Source organism: Chelonoidis abingdonii, chromosome 21 (assembly GCF_003597395.2).
Source record: "Chelonoidis abingdonii isolate Lonesome George chromosome 21, CheloAbing_2.0, whole genome shotgun sequence".
Classification (NCBI taxonomy): Eukaryota; Metazoa; Chordata; order Testudines; family Testudinidae; genus Chelonoidis; species Chelonoidis abingdonii.
This window is the reverse complement of record NC_133789.1, coordinates 12390673-12401345: the sequence shown is the minus strand read 5'-3', so window position 1 is coordinate 12401345 and position 10673 is coordinate 12390673. Positions and strand designations below refer to the sequence as shown.

Genomic DNA, 10673 nt, shown 5'->3' with positions numbered 1-10673 from the left:
GCCTCTTCGGTACTGGTCGTACTCGCGGCATAGATCGATGTCTCGGCCTCTGGCTCGGTACTCTCGGTACCGCTCCAGCTCCCAGCACCGCTCCCGGCACCGGGACTCTCGCAGCCATTCCCGACGCAGACCTTCGAGATCCAGGTTGACCTCCCAGCACCGTGCAGGTCGCAGGTCCCGATCTCGTTCTTGGTACCAGTATGGCTCCAGGTACTGATCCCCGGTGCCGAGGAGATCAGCAACGGCGAAAGAGAAGGACTCTTACCAGGGTCTTTCAGCTCCTCCCTGGCTGTCCCGGCACCCGTTCGTGTCTTCGCCGGCAGACAGTTCGTACAACCAGGACAGAGACTCCGATGTGCCCGCCAGGATATTCCATGAGCCCCGGGCCCAAGATCATGGCCCTCACCAGTGGGCATTCTGGACACCTTGGGCATATCATCAGGCCCAAGGTGCACATCCAGGCCCATCTCGCTCTGCCACATCGGAGCACTTGGTGCTGGAAGCCACTATAAGCCGTCCTCCTCCTTCTACTTCGGAGGAAGTGCCGGTCCAGCCACAAGACTCCCAGATCTCAAGGGAGACAGAGGCTGGCCACCAAGAAGAGACCTCAATTGACCTGCTTGTCCCTGGTCTCTCCTCATCCTCCTCCCCTGACGAGGCAGTAGCTGGAACATCATCTGTAAGCCCTCCGCCAATTGACCTGAGGGCCCACGAAGACCTCCTCAGGCGTGTGGCACTAAATACGAACCTGCAAGTCGAGGAGGTCCCGGAGGTAGAGGACCCAGTGGTGGACATTTTATCATCTGATGCCCCCATGAGAGTGGCCCTCCCCTTTATCCGGACGATCCAGGCCAATGCCAACACGATCTGGCAGTCTCCAGCCTCTATCTCACCTGCTGCCCGGGGAGTGAAATGTAAATATATAGTGCCCTCCAAGGGCTACAAATACTTATACGTCCATCCTCCTCCCTGCTCCCTCGTTGTCCAGTCGGTCAATGAGAAAGAACGCCATTGCCAGCAGGCCCCAGCCTCGAAATCAAAGGACGCGAGGTGCATGGACTTGCTGAGGCGCAAAGTCTACTCTGCAGGGGTACCCCAACTCCACGTAGCTAATCAGCAAGTCCTCCTTAGCCGCTATAACTATAATACCTGGGTGGCGGCGGACAAGTTTAAGGAGTTGCTCCCGCAGGACTCCCGGCAGGATTTTGCGGCCCTCCTGGACGAAGGAAAAAAGGTGGCTAGAACTTCCCTCCAGGCTTCCTCTGAAGCCAGGACCCTAGCCTCCAGAGTTACTATGAGACGTATCTGATGGCTGCAAGTCTCAGGCCTTCCCTCGGAGCTCCAGTATACAATCCAGGACCTCCTCTTTGAAGGGCAAGGCCTCTTCTCCGAAAAGACAGACCCTAGGCTGCAAAGCCTAAAAGATAACAGGGTCATTATGCGCTCACTAGGCATGCACACACCAGTGACTCAGCGCAGGCCTTTCTGCTCCCAGCCACATTGCTCTTACCCGCAGCCCAGACAGATACAGGACTTCGCCAAAGGTGGGGTAGAACTGGTCGTTGGAGGCAGTCAGGCACCCAAGGGGGCCAGAACCAAGGTCCCTCCAAACCACCCACAGGGCCAAAACCCACCTTTTGAAGGTGCGCCCGAGGACAACATACCAGTTTCGTTAAAGGCTCCGTTCCCTCCTTTCTCCAACCGCCTCTCCATTTTCCTCCCTGTGTGGTCCCAGCTAACGTCAGATCGCTGGGTCTTACGCACCGCTGGAATCTGGAGGTACCACCTCCAATTTATTTCACGCCCCCCCTTCTACCCCCCCTTCCTCATCCCTCTTCAGGGACCCCTCTCACGAGCAATTCCTCCTTCAGGAGTGCAGACGCTCCCTTGCCAAAGGAGCCATAGATGGAGGTACCAAACACGAAAGGGGCACGGGGTTTTACTCCCATACTTCCTAATCCCCAAGGCAAAGGGGGATCTCAGACCTATCCTGGATCTGCGGGAACTCAACAAATTCAGGACAAAGTTGAAGTTCCGCATTGGTAATCCCTGGGGAGCATCATCCCATCCCTGGGATCCCGAGAGACTGGTATGCCGGCCCTCGACATGAAGATCGCGTATTTTTCACCATAGCATCTCTACTCCTCACAGGACCTTGGTACCTCTGGTTTGTAGCCAAACTGCCAACATTTTCAGTTCGTGGTCTCTACCGTATGGCCTCTCTACAGCCCCAAGAGTATTTGACGATGCAATGGCTGTAGTCGCCGCCCACCTCCGCCCGCCATCGGATACACGTTTTTTCCATATCTATAGACGACGGGCTCATCACGAGGGACATCCGAGCACAAGTCACTCAATCACGTCGGCATTGTCAAGGGACACTTTTGGCCTACATCTTAGGCCCTGGGGCGATGATCAATGCGGAAAAATCCACTCTGATTTCCCACTCAGAGGATAGACTTTATCGGCGCCACACTGGACCCAATCTCGCCAGAAGCCTGCTTACCACTGCCCGGTTCCAGGCAATGGTGGCCAATCATCCAGAGACTGTAAGATGTTCCGTTGACTTCAGTTTGCACTGGCCTCGGTCTCCTGGGTCACATGGCAGCCTGCAGCGTTTGTGACAAAAACACGCCAGACTGCGCTCTCCGTCCCTCCAATCATGGCTCAACTCACTGTACCGACCAGGCAGAGAATGCCATAGACATGATAGTCACCATTCCCCGGAGCACCTAGGCTCCTTCGAATGGTGGCTGACCCCCTCCCTGGTGTGTGCAGGGCTGCCGTCCATCCGCCCAGCCCTCTATGTCCCTGATGACGGACGTAGGTCATCTCTTGGCTGGGGTGCTCAAACCTCGGACATCCTGTACATCAAGGCCTTTGGTCATCTCAGGAGCTTGGGCCTTGCACATCAATGTCCGGAGCTGAGAGCAGTCCCCCTTGCATGCCAGGCGTTTCAGCCAGCACTTTGCAAGGCCGTTGTGTGTCAATATTCACAGACAACACAACAAGCCATGTACTTCTATAAACAAACAGGTTCGGGGACAAGGTTCGTGCGACCCTTTGTCAGGAAGTCCATATGACTCGTGGGCTTGTCACACTATAGACCTCGTCCTTTCTCTCTCGGTTCATGACGCTCTGCGGTCCCTATCAGCAGCACACTTCATTTCTCCGCACCCTTGGTGCTTCTTTTTGTCGGTTCTTGCGGTGAAGTGCCGGTGGTGCAGTCTCCTACGGTGTTGACGCTTCTTGTTCTATGCGTCGATCACTCGCGTCTCTACAGGTGAGTGCAACGAGGGGCATGTGATGGTGTGAAATGGAGGGAATTGTTGCAACCATCATTGCTATATCCTATGTATCTATCTTGTAGTGGGGTATGCACCAAGGGTGACAAAAGTATTTAATACATTTTCTGGTCCCTGGTCCGGCCAGGTGGGTGGGGCCTTTTAGGCTGGCTTTTCCCGTGTAGACCTCTCGCGTGGCCAGTGGAGTCCGGGGCTTTGAGAACAGGAAATGTGCCGTAGATGTTCTCGCCGTTCTCCGTGTGTCAAGCTCTCGAGGTGCTGTGTCCCAGGGGTTCTGTGTACTGCGGGGGAATACGCCGCGTTTTCGGCGTTGATTACCATGGACACTCTAGCCGTGGCTATGGTGGCTGCTCTCTGACGGCTTTTCATTTACCATTCATCGGTGGGCCCGCTCGGCCTGGAGGTCACTAGGTTCACTGCTGAAAGCTATGCGCTGAGGACAGCTGCTCACTTGATCATGAATCGCGGCCATTGCGTGCTCGTGGTGCCCCAGCGCAGCACTGATACTTAGAGGTACACCATGTTGCTGCTGGAGAAGCTGCTCAGTATAGGCAAGGGCTCGCCCATCCTCTACCTCTTCACACCGATGCCGTGAATATACCTTTCAGGACGCCAGTAACAGCAAACTTCATTCCACCCAGAACCTACAGTCCCTCCATTCTCACGCGGCATGGCTTCCTAAGTGGGTTGACGCGCAGGTCTGAGTTTGTGTTGTGCTGCCCGCGTAATACAACCAATAGTCGGCTGTTTGTAGCGCAGAAAAGCGGCCTTTCCTACTATGATCAACATACTCTGCGCCAGTGGAGGAGTGCAGTTTCTCATTGCTGGGGGCGTGCAGAGCAGAAGCGTGTTGTCTGGCATTTCCCTGGCTAGAAGGGTCCCAGGGGGTGCTCTCGCGATCTCCCACCATCTTTGGACTACACTCTTGGGTTGTGCTTAGAACCAGGCAGGGTGTCCTAGTGCAGTACTTCATCACTGAGGGGTACACTGGCGGTCGCCTATACATCTGACTCGCTTCCACCCACGGGGGAGAAATGGCTGCTCAGTGCTTCACATGTTTTCACTAATGCAAACAAAAAGTGTCGCCGGACGCAGACTTCAAAGAGAAACGGCTGAGCTTCATGTCATCTGCCAAGAGCTTTGACACACCATCAGCTGCCTGGACTAAACAAAGACTGTGAAATGGCTTGCCAATACGCAGAACCAGTTTCTCCTCCCTTGGTTTTCAACACCTCTACTTGCGAAGACAGGGCTCCATCCTCCTGAATTGAACAACCTTCGTTCTCTAGCTTGCTTGCTAGCCATAATATATACCTACCCCTTGGAAATTTTCCCACTACCGTGCATCTTGACGAAGTGAAGTATCAACCCACAAATAAGCTTCACAATCCAAAACTGTCGTGTTAGTCTCATAACGGTGCCACAGGATTCTCTGCTGCTTTTTCAAACATCCTATGGTATCTCGATTCCTGGTAAGGAACTTGGAGCATCTATAACCCAAGGTACGCGCACCCCGCCACCCAACCTGGGACCTCAAACCTGGTTCTTACCCAGACTTATGTCGGCCCCATTCGAGCCTGTGTAGCAAGCCTTTGCTGCCTTCTGTACCTGGTTCTGGAAAACCGCTTTCCTCGTGGCATGCCAAACATCGGCAAAGACAAGTTTCCCGAGCTTCGGGCTCTCACGGCGGACCCTCCATATACTGTGTTCCACAAGGACAAGGTGCAGTTGCGACCACATCCAGCCTTTCTCCCCAAAGTGGTATCGGCCTTCCATGTTAGCCAGAAGATCTTCCTTCTGGTCTTCTTCCCGAAGCCACATTCATCGCGCAGGAAGCAACAATTGCACTCCCTAGACGTCCATAGAGCACTCGCTTTTTATATCGAGCGGACAAAGCCCTTCCGCAGACCCCCCCAACTCTTCGTCGCGGTGGCAGAGCGTATGAAGGTCCTACCCGTTTCCTCACAAAGGATTTCATCCTGGGTGACATCGTGCATCCGCACCTGTTACGACTTGGCTCATGCCCTCTCGAGCCACATCACTGCACACTCTACCAGGGCTCATGCTTCATCTGCTGCCTTCCTGGCTCACGTGCCCATCCACGAGATATGTCGCGCAGCTACCTGGTCCTTGGTCCATACCTTCGTCTCTCACTATGCCCTGGTTCAGCAGTCCAGAGATGACACAACCTTTGGGTCCGCAGTATTACACTCTGCGACATCTCACTCCGACCCCACCGCCTAGGTAAGGCTTGGGAATCACCTAACTGTAATGGATATGAGCAAGCACTCGAAGAAGAAAAGACGGTTACTCACCTTTGTAACTGTTGTTCTTCGAGATGTGTTGCTCATATCCATTCCAAACCCGCCTTCCTTCCCCTCTGTCGGAGTAATCATCAAGAAAGAACTGAGGGGGCGCTGGGTCGGCAGGGGTATATATCCGACGCCATAGCGGTGCCACTCCAGGGGGCGCATCAGCTGACCCACCGAGTGTTGCTAGGGTAAAAATCTTCTGACGAACGTACACGCGGCGCGCGCACACCTAACTGGAATGGATATGAGCAACACATCTCGAAGAACAACAGTTACAAAGGTGAGTAACCGTCTTTTCCCTTTGCCTTCCCCATGACATGCAACCACCAGGGAATGGCAGGACCCATGTGCCCAGCAGAGGCTGGGAGTTGCCAAGGAAACGAGCATCGAGCAGAGGGAAGGGCAAAGCCTCCAGCACCTGGTTAGGAGAATCCAAGCAGGCTCCTCAGAGCTGGACCGAGGCAGACTGGACCCTTCGAGGTTCACGTGCCCCTGTCCTCCTGCTGCAGGCACAGCTCTGTGTGATGGGATCCCTGGGTACAAGCTGGAACTGGGATACTGCTGTGCCCTCTTCACTCTCCAGCCTGGGCTGTGTCTCGCAGTGCTTTGCTAGTGACAAGCAGCAAACCCCTCCAGGCGCTGTGATCACTCAGCCCAACAGCATGTGGAACCCCCACCCAGCTACCTTGCATGAATGCTCCCAGAGCCGCATACGAATCACACAGAGAAAGGCACCAGCCAACCTCCCAAGCCCCCCGCCTCGCACCCCGGAACTGTACCCTCTTGCCCTGGTCAGAAGCCTGACCAGTGTAAGTTTCTTACCCAGTCCGCCCCTCCCTCGATGTGGAGAGGACACACACCAGCCTTTGTAACCTCAGCTGAGATTTCCCAAGACTTCAACCAAAACACCCTGTTTTCTGTAAAATATAACAGATTTATTAACTACAGAAAGATAGTGATTAAGTGATTATAAGTGGTGGGCACAAAAGCTCAGAGGTAGTTACTAAAAAAAATAAAAGGTAAGTGCACAGTCTAAATCTTAAAACTTATTACACTAGGAATATTTGGATCAAGCAGTTTTCTCACCCCACTAGAGGTTACAAGTCTTAACACACAGGCTTCCCCTTTTAAGCCTGGGACCAGTTTCCTCAGCTGAAGTCTTTGTTCTCTCAGCTTTCTTACTGCTTCATGTGTAGGTGGGGGAGGAGACAGGCCAAAGTATGATGCCACAATCCCTTATTTTAGCAGCTCCTGACGCTTTTTCCTCTGTCTTCCTTCTCACTCAGGATGCGGCTTTGAAAATTCTCACCAACACCAACACCAACACCGAGGAGCCCTGTGAAGATGATGAACACTTTTTAACACGTCGTGCTGTCCTACCCTCGGCTGTCTGGCGGGGCCCCGCATTGTCCTCACCAGGTCAGTGACTGGGCACTTCCATCCCTCCTGATCAGCAACTCCAAATGTCCTCTCTGCCCTCTGAGGGGAGACGGCCCTGGGGGCTCATAGATCAGGCCTGGGACCTGAGTTCTGATCCTGGTTCTGACATTGCCCTTGGCAGGTCCATTGTTCTCAAAGAGGCTGGGGTTGGGGGTTTCTTCTTTGTTCTCCATGACCTGGGGGTGGGGATTCTCTATTGTTCTCAGTGGGGCCAGGGTGGGAGGGTTCTCAGTGATCACAGTGGGCACACGTGGTCATCTGACCCTTCCAATTCATCTCTGCTCCTCCTTCTTTGGCTGGAGGCTCTTTGAGGCAGGGCCTGCAGCTGCCTGTGGAGGGACATACCCAGCCTCCTGCGAGCACCCCCCAATACACATGCTAATCATACAGTGCCAAGTGGTGGTGACCGTGGCATCGCCTGACTCCTTGCCTGTCTCTCAGTGACTCCAGCCCAGACATATTCGCTTCACAGCGCTGCCCTGGGATCTGACAGTCAAGCTGGGTGTTATGGAGGTGATCACATGGGGTCCTGCAAAGCCCACTTGTGCTCAGTGGTTGCAGTAGAAAATCACTGAGCCTCTCTAGGCCTCCATCTCCCAGCTGCTCAGTGCAGCTAATGATTTGACCTGCCTGGCTAGCGGCTCTTTGTGCAGGGCTCTGGAAGTGCAACGTACCATTAACGCTGCTCGGAGCAGAGCTGGGACTGAGCTCAGGACTACCTGGCTCCTGCCCACGTGCTGATTCCACCAGTGTGTGCTTCATGTAGGACATCTCCAGCCCAACCTCCTCCAGCCCCAACCCTGCCAGCAGGGGTCAGTTCTCAGAGCTCCCAGGGGCCACATGCAGCCCCCGAAATGTCTCCAAACATCGAGACTTTGCAGGTGCAAACACACATGAATCATCATCTGGATTTGCCCCAGTACAGTGTGGGGCTCCCTCAACCCCCCTTTGTATATTTTCTTGGCATGATCCCTGGGGCAGCAAGTGTGGATAGTGCAGCAGGGACCCCGGTGAGCAATACCCATCCCATGCCAGAACCTGGCACCCAGGAGGAGGCAGCTCCACGTGTGTACTTCCCAGAGACGTGGCTGTGGGACCTGGTGCCTGTGGGGTGAGTGAGGATCTGTCACAGACCGTCCCTGGGGAGCAGCCTTCAGGCCAGACCCTGGAAAGCTGCAGCTCCCAGAGGCGGTGCAGTGGTGGGGGAGTGCCGGCTGCTCACGTGGGGCTGGTTTCTGCGCCTTGTTGCCAGCAGAGAGGAACCCAGCACAGCAACAAGGAATAACAAGCTCCCAGGGCCGTGGGATTCGTCTCTTTACAGGTGTAATGAACCCGCAGAGCAGGGGAGGGGTCTGGGAGCCCAGGCAGCACCATGACCGTGCGTCTCACCAGCAGAGCAGGATTCGCGCCAGCCCCTCTCCCACCATTCCCAGGATGCTGTCAGGTTGACAGGGGGGTTTATCATCCCGACCACATTGCCCTTCATGGGGTTTTCATTCCCACGTGGCGCCCAGGAGCTCGGACGCTGAGAACATGGGAGGGGTTTGAATCCATGGGAGGGGGGCATTGAGGGTGGCATATGGGGTACAAGTGGGAGGGAAAGGGGATCCCAAGCAGGGGGAATTGAGGCTGACCCCAGGAATAGCCCCCTGACAGGGGCATATTCCTGTGGGACATTGAGCCCAGTCTGGAGAGCCCCGGGGCAGGGAAGGATCCTGCGCTAGCTGGTGTGGGGCGGAGGAGGGGACGAGGTGGGAGCACTGACATCTCTTTCCCTCTTTGCTGTCTGGGATTGGCCTGTTTCTGTGCCACCGGCCCAGGGCCCCAGTCCAACGGAGGGTCGGGCAGGGATGTCTCCGGTGGTCGTGCTCGTAGGGTTTCCCAGGGGGCGGCCGCATGTGTGACGCTCTGTTTGTGTCCGTCCTGGCTCAGCAAGGGGGGCTCCAAGGATGTCCCAGTCTCAGTGCCTGACACCATCACGGAGTGGAAAGCTGGGATGTTCTGCATGGCAGAGGTGGGCTTCGGGCTCTCGCCCATGGCCATCTTCACGGCCTTCAAACCTTTCTTTGTGGAGCTGGCCTTGCCGTACTCCGTGATCCGGGGAGAGGCCTTTGCCCTAAAGGCCACCGTCTTCAACTACCTGCGGCAGTGCATCAAGGTGAGCGCCGCCCGGGGCTGGGCTGCGGGGGCTGCTGGGGCCGGTGACCTGGGGCTGGGGGGCTGGGCAGCGGCACAGGCTGGCTAGTGGCAACAACAGTCACTGGCTGTGACCCTGTGACCACTGGGGTCAGCACATCGCGGTGAGGGGGCCTGAACCCCAGAGGGGTCCGGTCTTGGCTGGAGCTGGCGCATGTGAGTGCATCCCTCACAGCCCTAAGGGGGCTCTCGTGTTGGGCCCCACAGGTGCGGGTGACGCTGGCGGAGTCTGCGCAGTTCCAGGTGCAGGCGGGCGAGGATGGCGCCTACACCAGCTGCCTCTGTGCGGACGAAGGGAAAACCTTCCAGTGGGAGGTGACGGCGAGCAGCCTGGGTAAGTGACGCTGGGGGCTCTGTGCTGGAGGGGAGGGGCAGGGAATGGGTGGGGGGCTCTTCACAGTGGGGGGCAGAGAAGGGTCGATCAGGGCTTGGTGCCACATGGAGTTGCCCAAACACTTCAATTTAAACACATTGGATTAGATGAAACAATCAAACATGTTCATTAACCACAAAGACAGAGATTTTAAGTGAGTGCAAGGAATGGGGCATAACAGTCAGAAATGGTTACAAGAAAAATAAAGAGAAGATGTTTACTATTCCTGCCTTAACAAACTACATCCGATTCAAGCAAAGATTGTCCCCGCTCGCTTCCAGCAGTCTCACTGACCGAGCCTGTAGGTCAGGACCCCTCTGCCGTCCCGCTGGCTGCGATGTCACATTCTGAGGTTCCCCCCCTGAACACAGCTGTCAGTGATTTCAGCAGGGAGGGGGCAGGTTCTGGGAGGCCATTCGCTGTTCCCACACAAGGTCTCAGGCAAAGAAACCCTTACACTTGACTCATCACTTCCCTCCGTCCTTCCCTTCCCCCTTTTTCTCCCCCAGTCTCTCACTCTCCATTTTCTCTGCTTTTCTCTCCCTTCTTCACGACTCTCCCCTTTCCTCTCCCCCTTCCACTATGCTCCCCCCTTGGACACGGGCTCCTCTCTGCCTCGGGCAGGGGCGTTGGTCTGTCTAACAGGGGTGTCTCCTGCCTTGCTCTGCAGGGGAGGTGAACTTCACCGTCAGCACCGAGGCGCTGCACACCGAGGAGCTGTGTGGCACAGAGCTGGCCGTGGTGCCGGCCCAGGGGCGAGTGGACACCGTGATAAAGCCCCTGCTGGTCCAGGTCAGTGTCTGTTGGGGCCTCTGGGCAGAGCGGAGAGAGATCAGGGGCTGGGTCTCACCTCCTGGTGGCCATGGGCCGAGTCTGCACTTGTGATTGTTCTTTGTCCTGCCACAGAAAGTAATGTCCCAGCACCGCGCCGTCCACATCCTGGACCCCGACCTGCACTTCCCCATCACACGGCCCCATCCCAGCAAGATCAGGGAGCTGGCAGAAGAGTCCTGGGGCAGACAGAGACAGAGTTAGGCCGAAGTGGGG

General features: G+C 55.8%; 1 protein-coding gene across 1 annotated transcript in view; it reads left to right on the top strand.

Moving 5' to 3' along the window:
* LOC116827586 (alpha-2-macroglobulin-like protein 1) overlaps positions 1 to 10673 on the top strand; it is a 92542-nt gene that overhangs the window by 63586 nt on the left and 18283 nt on the right. The window contains exons 18-22 of the mRNA XM_075059818.1: positions 6904 to 7036; positions 8039 to 8168; positions 8990 to 9215; positions 9461 to 9587; positions 10297 to 10418. Coding sequence (XP_074915919.1) covers positions 6904 to 7036; positions 8039 to 8168; positions 8990 to 9215; positions 9461 to 9587; positions 10297 to 10418 — 738 coding nt within the window. The remainder of the gene's footprint in view (positions 1 to 6903; positions 7037 to 8038; positions 8169 to 8989; positions 9216 to 9460; positions 9588 to 10296; positions 10419 to 10673) is intronic.